This window comes from Cucurbita moschata, unplaced genomic scaffold (genome assembly GCF_002738365.1).
Source record: "Cucurbita moschata cultivar Rifu unplaced genomic scaffold, Cmos_1.0 Cmo_Scf00028, whole genome shotgun sequence".
Taxonomy (NCBI): domain Eukaryota; kingdom Viridiplantae; phylum Streptophyta; class Magnoliopsida; order Cucurbitales; family Cucurbitaceae; genus Cucurbita; species Cucurbita moschata.
In genome coordinates, this window is record NW_019268544.1 from 132292 (window position 1) to 154545 (window position 22254).

The window sequence follows — 22254 nt, forward strand, 5'->3', positions numbered from 1 at the left end:
AGTGCATGTCATATATACATACAGGTTTCAACGATGGGTGATGGGTGCGTGTCGGGTGATGGGTGCATGTTGTCACAACCTTACTATGAAGAGAGTAGGTTGTGACCCTCACGCCATGACAAGCAAAGGGGCGTCCCTCAAGAGACGCCCATCCGGCCATATGCGGGCCAACGTAGAAGAATGCCATGATGCGATCGAGGAGGACGATGCATCATCCAACACACCACCACGCAAAGTGGGCATTGAAGACATGTTGAGACACAAGCATAACAGAGACATCAACATAGACATGAAGGACAAGATAGGCTTGTTGAAGGGCCGGGTAGGGCCCCGGGCCTTAACCTCAAAAGTCGAGGTTTCGGAAAGAATTTGGTCATGCGGTTCGGGAGTTAAGTCCGTCCATATGAAATATGAATGCTCGCCAAGTTTGGTGTCAATCGGACATTGGACGGACAATGCACGACACCGTATGACACCTCACGAAAATCATGTCTACTCCTGGTAGAATGAAAATGGCTCAAAATGTACTATAGGGATACCATGGTGTTAGCTCTCCACCACCCCTGAGCCCTGTGGCCTAAGTGAGCTACCCTGTGGCACATACGCGTGTCACAGTGTGGGCGAGCATGCCGAGACGAGAGTCTCGGGGCGACTTCCTTTGAAATGGGTTTTTGAAGGACAGTATCGGACGGCACGGGTGTGCCGGTATTGCGCCCTAGCCCGCGTGTTGGAGGTTGCTACATACACTCGCTATCCGGTACGGTATCCGTAAATGACTCGGCATGGGCATGGGAGGGCCTATGCCTCGATAGAACCCAGATGGATGGATGTTCGGGAAGCCCCGATGAGATGAACGACACGCGGGCCCATTCTCGATGGCACGACCGAACGAGTTATGATGGCCGACGACATCCCGAGGATGGCGTCAAGACATATGGACCCCGTCGATGGGGATCGAGATGGCAAGATGAGATGCGACGTTGTATTGAGAGACCTTGGCCCGAGCAGAGGCAAGGTCGAGCCGAATGAGTTGGCCTAGCGTAGAGGCAAGTCGGATGTGTCGCAGACGATTGAACATACACGCACAGGCGGCGTGTGTGGTTGAACAAGCTTGGATTCCGTACAAGCGATGTTCGATTGGCGAAGACAAACCTCGCCTAAGGTCCGACGAAGCCACAAAGCTGGGGCGAAAAATATATATGGGACTTGATTCCCCTTAAGGCTGGTCGTGAGCGTGTATCGATCACGACGCCGCACGGTCAAGAATGCAGGACCGTGACACATGTCATATATGCGTATCCATACATACATACATACATACATACATACATACATACATACATACATACATACATACATACACACGCTTCAACCATGGGTGATGGATGCGTGTCATACATACATACATATACATGCATGCATACATGGTGGATGAGCATAAAAATTTAATTTTATATTGTATTAAAAAGAAAAGAAAAAAAGAAAAAAAAGGAAACTATTAAAGTAAAGAACGTGGTGTCCGGAGTAGGCCAAAAACCCTAACCCCTGAATATCATCTCTGTTGTAGTGTGGTTATTCTCTCTTCCCATCGGCCGATCAAATCAGATGGCTTTCTTCTCCACTGTGAGGCGCGTTCTTAATGGATCTTCCTCTTCTTCTTCCGTTCTTCGATCACAGTGGACTTGTTTTCGTCTCAGCTCAACTCTCACATCGCCTAAGCTCTTCATCAGTGGTACGTTTCGCAGAAAAAAAACAATCAGCTCGTAACGCCTTTTTTCTACCCCTTTGATTTTGTTAATTTCATCCATTTGGATATTGAGAATGATATGGAATTTGGTATTAGGCTCTAATTTCTGTTTGGATGCTGAGAAATTTCTGAGATTGTTGCTACCCCTTTATCTCTTATACTCAATCGATTAGTTTCGGTCGGAGGCACTAAATGGATTAATTGTTAATCGATTATGCTCTGTTCTGTTCCATTCTTTGCACTCTATTTCTGGTCTTTCTCTTCAAGTGGAAGGAAGCTTCTTTCCCTATATGAACTTGTGAAATTACTTCGCTGTTTAGTAAGTGGGGGGATTTGTTTTGGCGAATGAAATTAGAAATGTATTCCGATTTTATTTGTACCTATAAAATACGTAGATTTGTGTGCCTGCTTGATGTCTCGAACAATTCTTGCATTGGAAAGTTCCAAGAAATCTTTGCTAATTCATGTTTATGCGACTCGATATGCGCTTTGCGTTTGAAGGTTTGCTATTTGGCTGACAAACCTTGCAAGTACAATGGAGTACTAAAATTTTTTCCCTTCCCCCCACCCCATGGAAAAGCATTGATGAACCTTCTCATTTGTGGGTTTCTATTTTTTTGTCTTCTTTCAGAGGGGTTTTTTCTTAGTACTATAGTGAACCTCCATCTCTAGAATGATAAGATATTGTTCACGTTGGACATAAACGCTCATCACACTACTTTTGGCTTTTCCAAAATGACTTATACCAATGAAAATAATTATAACGGCTCAAGCCCACTGCTAGCAAATATTGTCCTCTTTATTTTCCTCTTTCGGCTTTCTCTCAAGGTTTTTAAAACGCGTCTATTAGGGAGAGGTTTCCACTCCCATACAAGACAATTTGGTCGAGTGGTCTAAGGTGCACCTTCCTTTTCGGTGGCTCAATCTTAAAAACTCCAAAGTTAAACGTGTTTTGTTTGGAACAATTCTATGTTGGACGGTTACGCTTGGTATTAGAGCTAGACATTGAGCGATGCCAACAAGGAGGTTGAGCCTTGAAGAGGGGTGGACACGAGACGGTGTGCGAGTAAGGACGCTGGGTCCTGAAGGGGGGGTGAATTGGGGGATCCCACTTCGATTGGAAGAGGGAACGAGTGCCAGTGAGGATGCTAGACCCCGAAGGGGGTGGATTATGAAATCCCACATCGGTTGGGGAGGAGAACGAAACATTCTTTATAAGGGTGTGGAAACCTCTCCCTAGTAGACGCATTTTAAAAACTTTGAGACGATACCCGAAACCTCTCCCTAGCAGACGTGTTTTAAAAACCTTCAGACGATTCCCGGAACTTCTCCCTAGCGGTGGACTTGGACCGTTACAATAATTGTCCTCTCTTATATATCCATGACCACTCTCTTCCTTGGCCAATGGGGAAGTTTGTTTCCTATCCTAACTGTTCTTATCCTTTCTTCACAATTTGAATATTAGTAAGTGATGTATTAGATATGTTTCATTGGTCTACACTTTTCTTAAATGTTGTTGTTATGGTAAACAAGTAGTTTAAAAATTATAGTAATAGAAAATTTTCTTGTTATGGTTGGATATTGAATGACCTCCACATGATGTCTTTCATAATCTAATATTCTTTATGAACTTGCATCAGCCTAAGTTTTGATTTGTGGCTGAGCCATGATGAACTGTTTGACCTGTTTTGGATTGGTTTCATTCTTATAAAATGCACAGGTCTTTCAAGATTAACAACAGACGAGAAGCTCCAGGAAGCCTTTACTTCCTTCGGTCAGCTTGTAGAAGGTCCAACTCTCTCTCCCTCTCTCAAATTTACAATTCCATGAACATCTGTTGCAGAGTACTCCATGTTGACATTGCCTCAACATTTGTACAGCGAAAGTTATAACCGATAGGGCAACGGGAAGATCAAAGGGGTTCGGGTTTGTAACGTACAGTACAATAGAAGAGGCTGAGAAAGCAAGAGAAGGAATGAACGCCAAGTTTCTGGATGGATGGGTTATTTTTGTTGATCCTGCCAAACCCAGGGAGCCTAGGCCGCCTCCTCCACAGCCTCAATCTGCTGAGACCTCTGAATTTGGTATCAGAACAAACAAGACAATTGGTTGGTGTGGTTGATTGATTGATTGCCTGCAAAATCTATATGAAACTTCATATGATTTTGGTCATTTTTTCATATTGTTCATCATCCATGGGTAGTGTAGTATAGATAAGTTTCATGAGACAATACCTTAGGAGCCTGAAAAGGGTAAAATTTTGTTATATGTATGGATTCAGAAAGAGGGGAAAGGAGCTTTTCATTAAATTTAAACATATTTAATTATTATTATTAGTATTATTATTTGCATACTTGTTTTATTAATTAGATTTAAATTATAATTCAACTGTTAATGCATATCTTATTTTATAAAAGGTTAGAAGTTTGGGAAAATGTTGGTTTTCCAAATAAATAAATACAGCGCGTGTGGTTCACTTTCCCATTGTATTGACTTCATTTCAAACTGTCATCACCGTTGAAAGCCCGTCGTTAACTTCCCTCCAATTTTCACCTTTTTTTTTCTGTTTGTTTCCCGAGAAAATATTTTTTTGTGTTCACCAATGGACTCTCGTGGAAAGGGTAAGAAAGGCGCTGCCGGCACAAGCGACGGCGGAGACGGCGGAGACGGCGGCGGCTCCAAGAAGAAGTCAGTGTCTCGTTCTGTGAGAGCCGGCCTCCAATTTCCGGTCAGCAGAATCGGCCGGTACTTGAAACAGGGCCTGTACTCTGAGCGGGTCGGAACCGGCGCTCCAATCTACCTTGCTGCCGTGCTTGAGTACCTTGTTGCGGAGGTGAATTTCTATCACTTAATTTAGGGTTTCTTTTAAGGTGATTTTATTGATGGATTGAATTCTTGCATTGTAAATGCATTCTTCTTTTTCTCTAATTTTCTTGCACTGTTTTTTTACAAAAGATTTTTATTTTTCAGCAAGTTCGAACAATTATGATATTGTCCACTTTGAGCATAAACTCTTGTGACTTTGTTTTGTAATTTCATAAAAGGGCTCGGATCAATAGAAAAAGTATTCCTTAACCATGATCATTCCCTAGATTAGCAAATGTGGGACTTTCAACCGATATGAGATCCCACTGTTAAAATATCATCACTAATCTAACTAGGTTAGGAAAATAGTTTAAAAATTTTAGAATTTTAAGAATAAATTTATCAGATTTAGATAAAATTTTAGGAATAGATTACCTAATTTTAGGAATAAATTTAAGAAAATGATAAATTTTAGGAATAGATTTAGAAAAATGATTTAGATACAGTAAATTTTAGGAATAGATCGTCTAATTTTAAGAATAAATTTAAAAAAATAGTTTAGATAAAATAAATTTTAGAATAGATAGCTTAATTTTAAGAATAAATTAAAAAAAAAAAATGATTTAGATAAAAGATAAATTTTAGGAATAGATTCCTTAAATTTTAGGATTATCTATGATCGAGTATAAATACCCCTCCACTCTATCATTCTAATCAATACAAAGCCGTAGTTAAATTAGTTAAGTGTGCTAGTGTTGCTAGTGTTTCACATAGAAGTTGTGTTCAACACGACGTCGGTTGTAGAGAGAGAATGAAACAAACATTCTTACAAGGGTGTGGAAACCTCCTTTTAATGACTTTGAGAGAAAGTCCTAAAAGGACAATATCTGCTAGCGGTGGGCGGTTTTTTACAATATGGTTTGATTGAGTGAGATATACATTAGATTAAATTATGGTATAGGTTTTGGAAGTGGCAGGAAATGCAGCCATGGACAACAAGAGGAACAGGATCAGCCCGAGACACATTGTTTTGGCGGTGAGGAACGACGAGGAACTCGCAAAGCTTTTCAGCGAGGTGACGATCCCGTTCGGTGGGGTGGTTCCGAACATCAACCCAGTTCTTCTTCCAAGGAGATCTGAGAAGAGAGCAGCAGCAGAAGCAGAAGAACCACCGCCGTCCCCCTCCAGGGGCAGCTAGTCCCCCAACAATGCCTTACTTCCTCAAATCCCCACATTCTTAAATATTCTTTGCTGTTCTTAGATTGGACTTTTCTTCATGTTTTTATGACCATTTTATTTCTATTTCTGCCTTCATTTTCAGGAACAAAATAAACAATAAAACTAAAACTATTAATTTTTTTAACCACCCACCCGTCCCAGATATTGTCATTTTTTAGTTTTTCCTTTTGAGTTTCTTTGAAAACCTATTTATTGGAGAGAGGTTTCCATTCCCTTCTAAAAAAATATTTCGTTCTCCTTCTCAACTAATGTGAGATCTTATAATCAACTTTGCTTTGGGGCAACGTCATTAATGACACACCACCTTGTGTCCATCCCCTTTGGGGCTCAGCCTACTCGTTCACATATCACTCGTTGTTTGGCTCTAATACCATTTGTAACAACTCAAATCCACCACTACCATATTGTTCTCTTTGGGCTTTGCATTTTGGGCTGAAGGGATGAACTCTTTATCTCGGAAGCATTGGGAACCGTTTTTATTTTTAAGTATTGAGAACCAGAGATTGGAGAAGAATAGTTTCAAGAATTCTCTTAAACCTAAAAGAAAATTTTGTTAATAAAATTGATTAGGTCAAAATAGTTAGAGTATTTTCATGTTGTTTAAATATTTTTTTTAGATTTGTTTCCAAATTTCTGGTTCCAAAATTTGTGTTGTAAGGGTATAAAATTTGTGTTGTAAGTGTCGAGAATCTCTTGTGAAGCCTCTAGAGAGAATAGTTCAAGGGATGGGAGAAAATAGTTTCGAAAATTCTCTTGTGAGCTCGTTGAAATGTAATATCTTATATAAATCATATTTAAATATTATAAGATATCTTAATATATTTAACTAATTTAAATTTTAAATATATTTTTATTTAATATATTAAAATCATTAATTTATTTAATATTTAATGGTATGAAATACAATAAATATATTTTTTTCTTTAATATACCTAATATATTAAATATTAATTTTAACCTTATATTTTTCATCATTTATATTTAACCTATCTAATATATTTAATATTAATTTGACATCTTCAAATTAAATATATTTTCTTTATTTATTTAATATATTTAATATATTCGATATTAATTTGACATTTAAAATTTAATTTAATTTTTCTTTTCATATTTAATATATTAAATATTAATTTGAACCTTTCAAATTTTTTTTCAAAATATATGGAAGCTTTTAACTTTACAAAAAGTAAGAGGTACCTAGATTATAACCTCCAATAATACAAAATTAGTTAATTAAACTCTTTACTTAATTAATTTCCATTCATTAACTCGTGACCATTCATTAAGTCACTTCACTATGGACCTAGAGTTGCACTCATGCACTGCATGACAAGTTATGTCCATTGATATAATCAAACTTGATCCTTCACAAGTTGTTCATAATTATAGCTGCGTCAAAAGTCCGTTTTACCCCTGTAATTATCTCTTTCGCGAGTGCCACTGATTTTCTAATGAATAATTTATTTATGATCCAACCATAAACCAAGTCCCTCCTGGGCCAATGAGAGGGTGAGGCCCCATTGTTTAAATCTCGAAATCAGTACTTTAAGAGAACAACTCATCTACTTCCCTTATATGGAAAGCAGTGAATTCTATCTCATGATATTATGTTCCCAACTCCCTATCTAGTCAAGTCCCTAAATGGTAGGCTTCTATCTCATGATATTATGTTCCCAACTCCCTATCTAGTCAAGTCCCTAAATGGTAGGCTTCTATCTCATGATATTATGTTCTCAACTCCCTATCTAGTCAAGTCCCTAAATGGTAGGCTTCTATCTCATAATATTATGTTCCCAACTCTCTATCTAGTCAAGTCCCTAAATGATAGGCATATTGAATCGACGAACATAGTCATTCTCACCCATGTAAATTAAATGGACAAACTCTCATGTAAATTAAAGGACAAATCCTCTCAGACAAAAAGTCATAACTCACTTAGGATTAAGATCTAATTGTATATGATATCATGTGAAATATTAATATTTTCAATATCCCACTTACATGTCTCCATATGAACGATTTGGATCAAATCATTTGTAACGATTACAAAGTGGACTATATCAATAGTGTTATCAGAATGAGTCACCCAACATTATCCATATACTACAGACCTCAAACACAATCCTCAAACCCAACATTAATAACCTTTGATTTTTATAAAAGAATAACAATTAAAGTACAAATAAAATAATAGTTAATTATTAGATATTTTTGGTCCATGATGAGTGAGGAAAGCATTGAAAGGAATTGGTCCATTTTCCACAAAAAGAATCTTCAACTAATTAGATTCAATGTACTAAATTTTAGGTGTCTTTCACATGTTATTAATAATACTTGTCAGAGAACAACAGCCAATATCATAAGGAAATTTAAAAATATTGGAAAGCGGAACCACTTCAAAATACATTCAACGTCAATACAATGGGCTTTTTATATTAAAAAAAAAAACAAAAACAAAAAACAAAAAAAATATAGCCATTGATCTAACACTAGTATGATGGCTGTGTAACATTTTTGATTCAATCCTTGATACAACCATTTATAGGCATATTAACAAAACATATTGTAAATTCAAGTATGATAGCATATGAACAAACCATACGGACAAGAAAATCTTTTAGAGGACTACCGCCTCAAGCTCTCCACTATGTAGTCTGCATAGAGATTCCTGCATAAATAAGAACGTTACAATGACCATCAACGCTCGTGGTTATTAGAATTATAAAGCTGCTATGTTGAGGATTGTTGGGTGGGAGTTCCACGTTGGCTAATTTAGTGGAAGATCATAGGTTTACAAGTGAGGAATACTATTTCCATTGGGAGGAGGTCTTTTGAGAAAGCCCAAAATAAAGCCAGAGAGCTTATGCTCAAAGTGGACAATATTATACTATTATGAAGAGTCGTGATTCTTAACACGCTAATAGTACTACCAAATTACAAAAGGCAAGAGATATTTGCAATGCTTACATTGAGTGGTGGATAGCCTTTAAGGCATCAGTGGCTGGCAGAAAGTCATTCACAGCGACCTCCTTGTTCTCATTCTTCTTGTCTGAATAGTTTAGTCAAGGAGAAATATGCAAGATGAGGATTCAAAAAAACATTCTAAGTTTGTTCTCGCTGATGATGTTAAAAATTATCAAACTAGTTTAAGGATACAGTCTTCGAAGAAACGACGAATCTCAGCCAATCGATGTGGTGGGAGGTCCTTGATGTCATTGTAGTGACGGTATTCGGGATCATCGGCACAAACAGCAATAATCTTGTCATCTTTTTCACCCTGCATTAAAATGTTATTAGACCTCTCTGTTATTTAAGAACACAATATAACATTTATTCGAGAAGCATTACCTGGTCAATCATAGGCATTAGACCTATAGCTTTAGCCCTCAGGAAACAACCAGGAAGAACTGGCTCCTGAAATATTTCAGAGCAACATCAGTTAAAATGTGCACCCATGTTATTATAAGTGCTACTTCAATTGAAGAAATTGAAGTTGTACCTGCATGATGACCAAGACGTCGATGGGGTCATTGTCCTCGCAAAGAGTCCGAGGAATAAAGCCATAGTTATGTGGGTAAACAACAGATGAGTAAAGAATCCGATCAACCTGAATAAACATGAGTCGCTTCATCTCACTGGCCACAGATAAAATCCATCACGAATAAAAAGTGATTAGCTTATTATTACCTTGATTAGACCAGTTTTTTTGTCAAGTTCATACTTCACTTTGCTTCCTTTTCCTATCTCAATAACCTGCATGATGAAAAATCATCAAGATTGAACTTATGCATCGATTCACCATTAAAACATTTGTGAAACTTTGAAAGTCAAGCTGCTAAAGTGCTTAATATAAGAAGAAGAAAATAGGAAACCAATTAAGAATACTGATCCACCAATTGAATAACATTGATATACCAACTACAAAGTTGTTACTGTTCAAGGCTCATGGCACTCTCATGAAATTATATCACATACTAATACAATCAATTCAAAAAAACACCATATATGATACTATTTTATTCAGATCAGCATCCTTACACAGTTGAAAATCTTTGGAGCCCCAGGTCCTGAAATAGAATTAGAAGTTCGTTTATTAGTATACTATACCAACTATAAAACCTCAATCACCAGAAAAAGGTATAATAAAAAACATGCCTATCTCAAGATCATGCCAAGGATGTGCAGCAACAGATCTCCTAGTCATTGAAGAAAGAATTCTCTCATTCAGTGGTGGGTGTGGAGAAGGATGAGCATTGTTTGTTGTTCCATTTGAAGGAGCCATAACAGCAGGCTGGAATTGTACGCACCAAATTAGTACATTCCCAAACGAAATTTAGATTTGAGGATGTATCTTAAGACACTCTATAAAGTATACATTTCCAAGCACACTATTCATGGCCCAATTCTTTGCCAAACCAGTTTATAATGAAACTTATCATGAATAAATTCGGTATAACAGACCAGTTTTATCAGAAAACGGAATTTGTTCAAGATATATAAATTTATGTCTCAAGACTGTAACAAGTATTTACCAATCAAGTTTATACTAAACCTTATCAGAAACAGATAAATGCATCAAGTTTACGTTTAGACTGAACATACTTAAGAATTACTGGTGGAATATGAAAGAAATTGTGCAAGGAAAAGCTAAATCCTTAATACATGCATGGATCTCTCTAAAAGAAAACATAGCCTCATGTGCCTGTTTAAAACATTTAACATCAAACACTATCTAAAAGCTCATCAACCTTAACAACGTTGGAAAGTAAAGATAAATAGCCTTTTTTCACAGGTTTATCAGATTCAACCAATCAACATATTCATAATCATAAAAGAAGGTATAGTATTACGATTATTGCAACATCATCTAGCACTTTTACGAGAAAGAAATGAGGATCCATAATTGTGAAAAGAACAACCTAAACAAAAATCAAGACAGCGGCATTCAAAAGCAACACAGAATGCGTAGTCACATTGTCACAGGTCAAAATGCAGAAACTGATGGTTCAGATCAGAAATTAATAAGCATCTTCATGCTTGTAGTCATCGAACAATAACCAAAACATCGACAATTTCATCAACTCCCGAGGTCTTTAACAAAAACACATGTGCCAATTGACATGATAGATCCAAATACCGCGTGTTTCTTGACTAGACTACTACGTCCACAACCTTCCATATCAATATCATAACCTCCAGAATCCAGATTCGAAAAAAATTTCGTCAAACATTCACGTACGAATTCATTCTCACTCATTTCAACTATCTGCTCGGTTTCTCTCTAAATCAAGCATCTCTGATTTCTTTATTCAGGTATCCATGTAAGCAGAGTAACAGTCATCAACGTTTCAGCGCATTCACTATCGCAATTCACTAGAGCAAAAGAAACTAAACAAACAACGATCTCCTGGATCTGCCATACTAGCACCGTCATGCAATACAAAGCAGAATGAAGCCAGATTTATCTCATAAAACAACAGACTCTATCAATCACAATATAGTTCAACCACCGACAAAATCATTAATCCGCTCCAGTAACTCCAAAGATCAAGAACAAGGAGGCAGATAATAGCAAACGGACAACATACTACAAACGCGATTCAGAACTGATTATACAGAGGTAGCCGAAGCAGAAACCGGAAACAAACAAGAGAAACCGAAGGTAAAAGGCAGAGAGATCGAAGATCTAGAGCTGAGAAATCAAACCTGAAAGCTTCAGAGTGACAAATGGAAGGCGAAAACCGAAGCGCAGATCTCAATGAAAGAGATTGAGCGTGAAGGAAGCAGTAGCAAGAAACGCTCTGCACGAGAGAAAGCAAAGAGAGTAGCTGTATGCTTACCCCCTCTCTCCTCTTACACCTATTTAAAGGAAACCAAAGAAGAGGGAGAGAAAACAGAGCAGACAAAAGCGAAAATTCTCCAGCTTCTTCCGCGCATTAACAAATTGAATTGGTAAAAATAATAATAAAAATAAATCGTATTATTTTATTTTTTAAAATTATAAATAATTTAAAAACAGATATTCGGGGAAGCGAGACTATTGTTGGTTCCAGCTACAGTTCGTTGTGAGTCAAAACGCGTCGTTTCATTTCGTGGAGAGCACTGGGACCCACTGGGAAAACGGAGTTTTTCTTCCGTTTGATCCAATGGCGTTACCGTTACAGTTACAGTTACCGTTTGCCAAGCCAAGACGGTGAGGAGTCATTATTACGTGTTTGGTTGAAAATTCATAAAGCAGCATGATTTATTATTATTTTTTTTTTCTATTTTACGGTTTTCCCAATTAAAAAATAATGAATTAATTAAAATACTATTTTTAAAATTAAACCTACCAAATAAAAATTTATTAAATTATTTCTTATTATTATATAATCTAATTTTTAAAAATATATATTAAAATAATTATTGAGATTTTAAAATTGTTCGATAAATAAATAAAGTTCAATATGTAAATTATTTTTATAAAATTATAAAAATAATGCTCTTAAATTTTTATCCTTTTTTATAAAATAAAATAATATACGGCAATCGGATGTTTGTTTGGGCGACAATTGACGTTTCCTCCGCTTTAAAATGAGAATAATTCAATTTAATTTTTTTTTTTTCTTTACGCTGAATTATTCTTTTTTTTCTTTTCCCTTTATTTTCTTTAGTTGTGACATATTTTAATTACAAGCAACTATTAGTCAGCCTTTGAATTAGTAAATTCAAATTAGGTATAAATTTAATTATTTTTACATAAAATTAAATATCCATAGTAGCTCAATTTTTTTAATTAACGTCTTAAATCGTTAAATTACTCTTTTTCCTTACCATTTGTGAATGTTTGCTAATCCACCACACCTAAATGGGGGTGAGAGTTCTCTTATTTATAATCATTTACAAAATACAGAAATATGGTAAATTACAAATAATATGGAAATAGCAATAAAAGGAAAGAATAATAAATGAATACAATATATTTGCCTTTAATAAAAGGGCAAATATGGTAACCGGTAATGTAAGACAAATATAGATATTTGCCTTATAATGAACGGTCAACTATCCTTAACACCATTCTTAGCTGTGATGTCTCATGACATATCTTTTAGTTAAATTATATGTTCGAAATTTGTGTTTATTTAGTCTATAAATTTTTTAAAGCGTCGTTATCAAATTTTCAATTTGATTCAAACAACTTTAAAATCTTTAAATCTGGAATTTTAACTAAATTTGTTATTTAATTTTTTTTATTAAAAAAATAATTTTGTTATTCATGCAACAAGTAAAGAATATTCATTTGATTGATAAGAGGAAATGTGTTAATGTAAGGAGGCTGAAAAGAGATTAGTTATGAATATAAAGCAGTGAAAGTTGAAGTAAAGTGCGAATAAAGTGAAATTAATTAGGAAGAAATGTTGTAAAGTGTGATATTATTGAGTAAAATAGTTTTTACTTTTACTTGGAGTTTAGTTCGATTTTAGCATCGTTAATCGTAATGTTTATAGCATTATAATCACGGTTGAAATGATAGAGGTTCAATTTCTTATCCTCGAACTCACTGTCTCGTCGTCTCGAGACATATTGTACACGATAGTATCATCAGAATGGACAAAGAAAGCTCAAGCTCATCGTTAACCGATATTGTCTCATACTAGTCCAGGCATTTTGTTCAAGAGATTTCTCTAACAGTCTTAGTATTTCCTTTTGATAGCCTCCTTTAACAGCCCAAGCAGGCTTTCCCTAAGAGCTTCTCCTAACCGACCAAGCTCACCGCTAGCAGATATTGTTATATATAGGCTTTCTGTTAAGAGACCAAGCTCACAGCTATGTTGGATCTCACAGCTAGCCGATATGGCTTGGGCTTTCCCCTAACAGCCCAAGCAGGCTTTCCCTTCGAGAGCTTCTCCTAACAGACTATGCTCACAGCTAGCAGATGTTATCATATATAGACTTTCCCTCCAAGAGCTTCCCCTCAAGGTTTTAAAACGCATCTACTAGGGAGAGGTTTCCACACCATTATAAGAAATGTTTAGTTTCTCTCTTCCACCAATGCGGGATCTCACAATCCACCCCCTCGAAGGCCCAGCGCCCTCACTGGCACACAATTCGATGTTCGACTCTAATGCCAGGTAACCGCTCAAGCCTACCGTTAGCAGATATTGTCCTCTTTGGTTTTCCCTTCCCCTCTAAAATACTTATACTACTCAGAAGTTTACATACCGTTGTAAGGAATGTTTTGTTCTCCTCTTCAATCGATATGGGGATCTCAGATAAAAATTACAATAAAAAGAACGAACAAACTCTCAAAATCTCGTGAAAAATTAATAAATAATCAAATTACGATTATAAAACGTTGTCTCGAACACCATTATTCATTGTAAGTAGACTACAATGATGATTTCAATAAAGCACATGTTTGGAAAGAGGGAGAGAATTTTTGAGTAGAAAAGGCATAAGTTGGCGTGTTGATGCTCCCATCTTTGGTGATCTCTCTAGCTTGTTAGTAGCTTTGAATGATGCATTATTTGCTTTCTCTTCACGCACCTAACCTAAGCTCACCTCACCAAACCACATGTTCGATGTCATCTCATTTTGTAGCTAATAGATGTGCTTATTTAATGTGTGGATCTGTACGACATGAAAAATTTTCATTTAAATCTCCACCTGTGCTCTCGACCTCATCTAAATCCTTGTTCCACCTCACTTCAAATATTGAAATTTGAGTTTTTAGAAATTAAGACGAAAATGAAGAAGGCTTCCCTATCTCCATCTGGCTAGTAGTTTCGTACAGTTATATGTGAGTCAAATAATTTTTTTAAAAAATTTACTTTTTATAATTTATATTTGACAATTATTAAAAGGCAACTATATTGTGACAATTTCATTAAATAATTTACTCTTCAGTTAAGAGTGATTTTTCCATATGACTTGTGAGATTCAATTATAGCACGTTAAGACTCGAAGAGTAATCTTCACACTTTGTTATATAAAGTGTTCAATGTAGGGCCCGATTATCCAAACCATATGTATTTAGGTCATTGAATATGCCAGATTTGTGCCTTTCATATTCTTTCGGAGGATGAAGGAGTGGGGATAGAATGTGTTCTTTCTTGGCTACAAAAACTATCGTTTTCGAGGTAGAGAGCCCTATAATCAATATCAATCAGACCGAAATAAGATTCTAAAAACCACGTTTATTAACTATTTTAATATTTTTATTAATTTTTTTTTAAAAAAACAAAAATCAAGCTTATAAATGTTATTTTCATATTTAAGTTTCTTTATTTTTTATGTAATAAATTATAATTTTTTTTTTTAAAAAAAATTCAGCTCAGAATTCAAACTTTATAAATGATATAAAATCATTATAATAATGATTGAAATTCAGCTAATTATTTAATTATTAGAGTTGTTTATGATTTTGTTCATATTATAAAATCATGTATGATATTGCTTTTTTAAAGACAAAAAGTTTAATGCATGTTGTTCCAGACCTATCTTTGGATGTTTCTTTGAATGAGGTTCTTATAATATGTTCTTTTGGGTATTTAAAAATAATGGGAATATTTTTTTTAATAATGAATGAATGAAGCACTTATTTAAAAAACACGATTCTCTCTTATTATACTTTCATTCGATTATATATTATAAAATAGAAAGCACGATTTAATTTCTCTTATAAAAAAATTATCACAAAATGACGGAAGGAACAGAGAAAGATTTTTCCTAACCAAATAGAACTAGAGATAAAAATTACATTCAATGTCTTCGTCTCCGATCTCGACCTCGACCCTACCTAACCCCACTTTTATATATATCTAAAGAACTAGAGATAAATATTACAGATGTGTTTTAAAGCCATGAGGAGAAATCCGAAAGAGAAAGTCTAAAGAGTATAATATCTGTTAGCAGTGAGCTTAGGCCGTTACAAATGGTATCAGAGCCAGACATCAGGCAATGTGTTAGTGAGGACGCCAGTAAGGAAGCTGGGACTAGGGAGTGGAGTTGGTGGGATCCCACATCGATTCGAGAAAGAAACAGTGTCAGCAAGGATGCTGGGTCCTAAAGGGTGGTTGAGCAGGAGAATGAAATACTCTGTGAAAATTTTTCCCTAACGGCACAGGGAAGTCCAAATGTTTCAATATTTGCTAGCTGTGTGGGGTTACACTAATTATTATAATTTAAAATTTAAAGCTAAATCGTCATTTTAATAAAAAGTACGGAGATGAACTAATTAAAAAACTTACCAAATCGTGTCATTTTGGTGGAAGCTTCCAGAAGACGATGACCGGGTAATGGATGCGTAAGTTTGAAAATAGAGTAATGTTGAAAAGGCACGACGCCGGCGTTATGGGAATGGTTCGAATCCGCGTCAAATGCGGTTGGACACCGTCAACTTCAGCGCCGGTGACCGTAACTTTGACCGGCGACCGTGATTTATTAGAGGCATAAACTATTATTCTGCTCATACAAGTATACAACGTGGTTGTTTCCTAGTAACATGGACAGAGGGATTAATAAAATTAATTAGGATTAATATTATAATTTTATAATTTTTATTTCAAATAAATAAATAATACTATTTTTTTTTTTTGCTTACTTTACTCTCTCTAGGCATAATTAGTTTTGGAAGAAAAAAAAAAGAGAAAAATCAATAGTCCCTAAATCTTCAATTATATCCAATTAAACACAATATAAATTAAAATTTAATAATATTTTAAAGATTCTTATCAAGCTAATTATGACAATTTGTTTCTAAATATTCTATTTTCACACGATTAAATATATTTTTTATTATTTAAATTATTTAATCCTAATTTAAAATAATAATAATAATTATTATTTTAAAATTTAACATGGTTATGAAAATTTAATATTTAATATTATGAATAATAATTATTATTATTTTAATATTTAATATTATTTTTAGATAATATCATTTCCTTTTATTGATATGAATGCTTTTTCATTTTTTCATTTTAGTAGATTTTGAGACAAACATAATTTTATTTTAAAGGATTAAATAAATCGAGCAAAAAAAATTAATTGTAAAATATATATTTAAAATTATTTATTTATACGAATATAAAAATAATTGTGAAAACCATATAAAATTGTTATTTATTTATATAAAATTATAATAATATTTTTAAGTAACACAAAATACATCGGCGTTGATTAAATTATAAACGTAATTTCTTAAATTTTAAATTTTTGTAGCTTTTGAATTTATAAATTTTTTAATTTTTTAAAATACAGGAATGTGATAACAAAATTGAAATTATTGTTAATATTTATATTTAGTAGATTAATTAATTTTTAAAAATTTAAATATTATCTAAAATTTACTAGATTTTTAAAATTTTAAGAATCATGGAATAAAATTTAAACTATTTTAAAAAGAAATTAAACAATAAATAAAGAAAGAAAAGTTATCCTCAATGGTGATGAAAGTTTTCACATTTGAAGTTGAAACTACTTGGAAACGACGTCGTGTCTAAAATTCCTTTCTAACGTTTTCTCACGAACATCCGTTGGATCAACCGAGATGTTAAATTAATCAAATCCAACGGTCAAAAGACGTGATCCACTGTACAATACATATACCTGTCCGCATAGAAACCCTTACCGGGTCTAAATTTTCAACGGCCGTCCAGCGCTGGCGTTACACGCGACGATTTCCCTCCTCTCTCTCTCTTCTCTCTCTCTCTTATTTTTTTTTCTCAGATCTTAAATTCATCCATTCTCCTTTGATCCGGTAATTTTAATTTCAAAAAAAGGAAAAATTATATAAACAAAACGAAATCAATTTTCTGTTTGGTTTCTGTTCTTAGATTTGTTTCCTGGTTTGTGATCTTTCACTTTTGTTGTTCTACTATTTCTCTCTAGGGTTTGTTTTCTAGTCTCCCTTTCCGATTTTGTTTCCATCGATGGCTGCTCCTCCTGCAAGGGCCCGAGCCGATTATGATTATCTCATAAAGCTCCTCCTGATCGGTGATAGTGGTATGTGAATTCTTCACTCTTTCACCTCATCAATCCATTTCTTTCTCCGTTTTCTTCATTTTTTTTAGATTTCCTATTTGATCTTCCTGATTTCGTTGTTCCTAATCATACCTCGAGCTAGTTTTTGCGAGTTTGGCTTGCAAATTGTGTTATTTATGTTTTTTTTTTTTTTATACATTTCCATTGTGATTAGATTTTTAGATGTAGGGTGGAATCTGCGCACTAGAACTTGGTTGAGCCTGCCATTTCTTGGAATGCGTGGTATTTATTTCTTGTTGACTTCGTATTTTGCTGGATTTTTCTATGGCTTCGTTAGGGACCTTGTCTCTGTATAAGATAGCTACTGTGAGATTACATGTAGAATATGTCGTAATTTGTTTGATAATGTAAGGTGGTCTGTGATGATGCTGCTTTAATATTTTTGAATCTGCATCGTGCTTCCATTTCTTTTTGAGAGCACCATGTGTGTCGAGTTTTGATGTTTAAGTCTGGAATGGAGTCTTTCTTCATGTTATGTCTTATATAAACTTTGTAGGTGTGGGGAAGAGTTGCCTTCTTTTGCGTTTCTCGGATGGTTCATTTACTACAAGTTTCATCACAACCATTGGGTAGGTGCTTGTTGAACTACAACTTTTATTTGTACGTGGTTTTCCCACATTGTTCTTGATTTGAGTAGGCTGAACGTTCTTCGACAGCATTGATTTTAAGATAAGGACCATAGAGCTGGATGGAAAAAGGATCAAGTTGCAAATTTGGGATACTGCTGGACAGGAGCGGTTTAGAACAATTACAACTGGTTAGTGTCAGAACTGAAAGCTAAATTCATTATCTTGTGCTGTTGTTGTGATGTGCACTGGGTGGCTGATGTTATTGGGGTAGTGACCTAGGAATGTGTATATTTTCTTTAAAAATTGTCTTAGGTTGGAATAAAAGATCTCAATATCTTTCGTCAGTGTTTGGTATATCTAAGTTTATAGGATCAAACTTAATAAATCTATTGTTGTTGTACCTACTATGTAGCTCAATCAGTCTAGTTATTAGAAACCTCCCCTACAGATTTAGGGTTCAAATTCCCACTCCAATTGAATTGTTTGGGAAAACCCCTTGAATCTGGATCCTTTCTTATTAGGTATTTTAATTAGTTAGCATGTTGAGACCTTGCCTCGTTGTTGTCTATCAAATTTTAGTTTTCAATATCCCATTGTCTCATGAACTTAAATATTCTTTCATTTTTCTCAATGAAAGTTTGATTTCTTACCAAAGGAAAAAGAAGAAAAAAGTTCAAAAAAATATTTGATTTATATTTTCCTCGAAATAATAGATGAACACTTGCATTTTAAAGTTTAAGAGAAAACTGCAAAACCACCACTGAATTATAGATTGTTATATTGGTGTCACCTCATCTTTAACATTGATAGCATGTCTCTTGCCTTGGTCCAATATTTTTTACTCAAATCGCATAATGTAACCATTGCCTTATCTCAAGCAGTCTTCTTAGTCCATGTAAGAGTCCAATTCAATGGTTCAAGTACAATTATTTTTCTTGATTTGAGCGGCTGAGAAGTCTGCTCAATATGAGCGTTGTGGGACGGCTGCCCTACTTTATCTCTATTGCCCACTCTTTGATGATTGATGCCAATTCTGTAAACCACACTCTTTGCTAGAGCCAACCCAAAAAATGAATGGGACCTTGGTTAATTAGTTAATCAACTATATTTTATTGTTACAATTTTCTTTTCGTTGTGGTAAAATTAACAATTATTTTCAAGTATATATTGCACATTATATATGATTTAGGTTGTTGTCCAATTATCAATGATATTTTAGTTCTAAAATTTAAAATAATATTTACATAATTAATATTTAAGTTTTAAAATTTTCTTGAATATAAACTTGAGGGAACATAGTTGCTATAATTATAAGTTCAAGGATTTAACTTTGCGGTGATGATTTTGTGCATTTGATGAGCTTCCACTTTTAGATTTATAGTGATATGACTTGGTTGCTACATTTTTGCAACTTTTGGGTAAAGATTAATCCATCCATACAATGTATGGTCAATTTTTGGATTCTTCCCCAAGTTTAACTATTTCTTCACTTCTTGATCCTTTGCAGCTTATTATCGTGGAGCCATGGGTATTTTGCTTGTGTACGATGTAACTGATGAGTCCTCCTTTAACAGTAATATTCTTTCCTTATCTTTTAGCTTCAGATGTTATTGTGGTTTAGTGACTATATCTTTGCGAGTCTCTAATTCCCTGTATCCCTTTGGCCTTCACCATGATATTTGAAAAGATCGAAATGCTTTTCTCAGTGCCACTGTATGTATTTGTATTGGAGTTATATTTTGGAGATTAAACTTCTGTAGACGATAAATCTTCTAAGCTTCTCCAAGCTTTATGAACTGAGCTGATTTCTTTCTGCAGACATTAGAAACTGGATTCGTAACATTGAACAACATGCTTCTGACAATGTTAACAAAATACTGGTGGGTAACAAGGCTGACATGGATGAGAGCAAAAGGGTATGCCTTCTCTCTCTCTCTCTCTCTCTCTCGCTCTCTCTGTCTTCCTGCCTGTGTTTTCCATGTCAATTGACATGTTTTTGACAAGAACATTCTTTCAGGCTGTCCCCACCTCGAAGGGTCAAGCTCTTGCAGATGAATATGGCATCAAGTTCTTTGAGACAGTATGTTACATTTGTTAGCTTGGAAAATTATTATATAATATCTTGTGGACATTCTATTCTAAAGATCTTATGTTTTACAGAGTGCCAAGACAAACTTAAATGTGGAAGAAGTTTTCTTCTCAATAGCTAGGGACATTAAACAAAGACTCGCTGATACTGATTCAAAATCCGAGGTATGGTCATTTAAATTACTAGGTTGGCTAAATTCGCAAGTATACTTCTTTACCAATCCTTTTGCTTAAACGAAGTTAAAATTATTGTTCAACAGTGTTTGTTGATTTTTTTTTTTAAATTTTTTAATTACAAATTCATAATAATGCGGAAAAAAAGTTGCTTAAAGCTTTCAAGGAGGTTCTCATTCAAAAAAAGGTTTTGGAGGAGGTGTTCGGAGAGTCCTCAACTTAAATGAGAAAAAATTACAAGAAACTTGTTCATCTAAAAGTACTTGGAGATGATTGTAGTCGCCTAATCTAAATATATATATATATCTTTTGTAATAGCCTAAGCACACTGCTAGTAGATATTGTCCGCTTTTGCCTGTTACATATCTTACATTATCATTGTCAGTCTCACGATTTTAAAATACGTCTGTTAGGAAGACGTTTTTTACACCCTTATAAGGAATGCTCCGTTTCTCTCTCCAGCCGATGTGAGATCTCACAATTTACCCCCCTTGAGGGCCCAACGTCCTCGCTGGCACACTGCCTGGTGTCTCTTTGATACCATTTGTGATAGCCGAAGCCCACCGCTAGCAGATACCGTTCGCTTTTGCCCATTACGTATCGCCGTTAACCCTCACAGTTTTAAAACGCGTCTGTTAGGGAGAGGTTTTCACATACTTATAAGGAATGCTTCGTTTCCCTCTCCCACCGACGTGACGTGGGATCTCACATCTTTTGCCTAATGAAAAGTAATTGAGATATTCAACACCTAATTTTATGTAAAATCTAAAGTATCCTACTAGTTTAATTATTGTTTTCCACATATAAAAAAGGTATCACGCTAGTTGCTTTACTTTTTACTTAGCTTTCTTATGATATCGAGTTTCATTTGTCTTGGAAACCGCCAATTTTTCTTATATTTTAACAAATTGTTATTACTTTGCTTTCATCTGATACTTTTATGAGTTTGTTGTGCCTTATGATTACTTAAGCTTGCACAGTACATTTAGTTCTACTTTTGGATGTTGCAGCCTCAGACAATCAAGATTAATCAAGCAGATCAGGGGGCAGGGGCTGCACAAGCTGCTCAAAAATCGACATGCTGTGGTTCTTAAGCAAGATGCGTTGATGGGATCTTACGGTACACTCTTAAGGAACCATTTGTGGAAACTATCGATCGGTCCTGTTACAACTATGTCACTGCTGCCTGTATCAGTTCTCATTATCATTTTTTTTCCCAACTAGTGCTAATCTGAGTGTGAATGACAACAGACAGATATCCTTATTTGAGAAATTAATTATATATTAGTTGATTTTTTACAAACACTCTTTACCTCGTTCTTCATTGAAACTTATTTGATCCGGCGTGGAAAAGAAATAGCAGCCATATTTGGAAATTGAAATGAAAGGCGTTCTTTATGGTGTGATTATCTGTTGGATCACTTGGTGAGAAACACACCTCGAGTAAGCCCGAACTAAATATGATCTCTGCTGCATTGATTGTCCTCTCTTCTCTCTCTCTCTTGGTCAGATATTGATATGTTTTAGCCACCTTGTTCAATACTTGTGCTTAAGTTTGTTTTCGCAGCTTTGCCTAAATGGGATAAAATGAGCGAGCTCATATGA

At 34.9% G+C, this 22254-nt stretch overlaps 4 protein-coding genes across 5 annotated transcripts; 3 read left to right on the forward strand and 1 right to left on the reverse strand.

Moving 5' to 3' along the window:
• Nucleotides 1-1502: 1502 nt before the first annotated feature.
• On the forward strand, nt 1503-4056 carry LOC111463207 (organelle RRM domain-containing protein 2, mitochondrial). Its single transcript, XM_023107064.1, has 3 exons — nt 1503-1732; nt 3468-3536; nt 3628-4056. Exons 1-3 carry the CDS (start codon nt 1606-1608, stop codon nt 3867-3869), a joined length of 438 nt encoding a protein of 145 aa, XP_022962832.1. The 5' UTR covers nt 1503-1605; the 3' UTR covers nt 3870-4056.
• A 168-nt stretch (nt 4057-4224) lies between these two features.
• On the forward strand, nt 4225-5850 carry LOC111463205 (histone H2A.1-like). The gene is made up of 2 exons (XM_023107063.1): nt 4225-4580; nt 5514-5850. Exons 1-2 carry the CDS (start codon nt 4350-4352, stop codon nt 5748-5750), a joined length of 468 nt encoding a protein of 155 aa, XP_022962831.1. The 5' UTR covers nt 4225-4349; the 3' UTR covers nt 5751-5850.
• A 2304-nt stretch (nt 5851-8154) lies between these two features.
• On the reverse strand, nt 8155-11730 carry LOC111463204 (soluble inorganic pyrophosphatase 1-like). The gene is made up of 9 exons (XM_023107062.1): nt 11501-11730; nt 9950-10085; nt 9833-9861; nt 9482-9547; nt 9294-9401; nt 9143-9208; nt 8951-9071; nt 8762-8843; nt 8155-8462 (listed from the first exon to the last, which is right to left on the reverse strand). The coding sequence occupies exons 2-9, from the start codon at nt 10074-10076 to the stop codon at nt 8420-8422; spliced, it is 642 nt and encodes a 213-aa protein (XP_022962830.1). The 5' UTR covers nt 10077-10085; nt 11501-11730; the 3' UTR covers nt 8155-8419.
• A 5692-nt stretch (nt 11731-17422) lies between these two features.
• On the forward strand, nt 17423-21954 carry LOC111463203 (ras-related protein RABE1a). Of its 2 annotated transcripts, XM_023107060.1 has the most exons (9): nt 17423-17534; nt 17666-17779; nt 18315-18387; nt 18475-18575; nt 19895-19960; nt 20206-20303; nt 20405-20467; nt 20548-20640; nt 21660-21954. In XM_023107060.1, the coding sequence occupies exons 2-9, from the start codon at nt 17707-17709 to the stop codon at nt 21741-21743; spliced, it is 651 nt and encodes a 216-aa protein (XP_022962828.1). In that variant the 5' UTR covers nt 17423-17534; nt 17666-17706; the 3' UTR covers nt 21744-21954. The 2 variants fall into 2 exon arrangements, with proteins under 2 accessions (XP_022962828.1, XP_022962829.1); XM_023107061.1 differs by lacking the exon at nt 17423-17534 and having other exon boundaries at nt 17548-17779.
• The last annotated feature ends 300 nt before the right edge of the window (nt 21955-22254 follow it).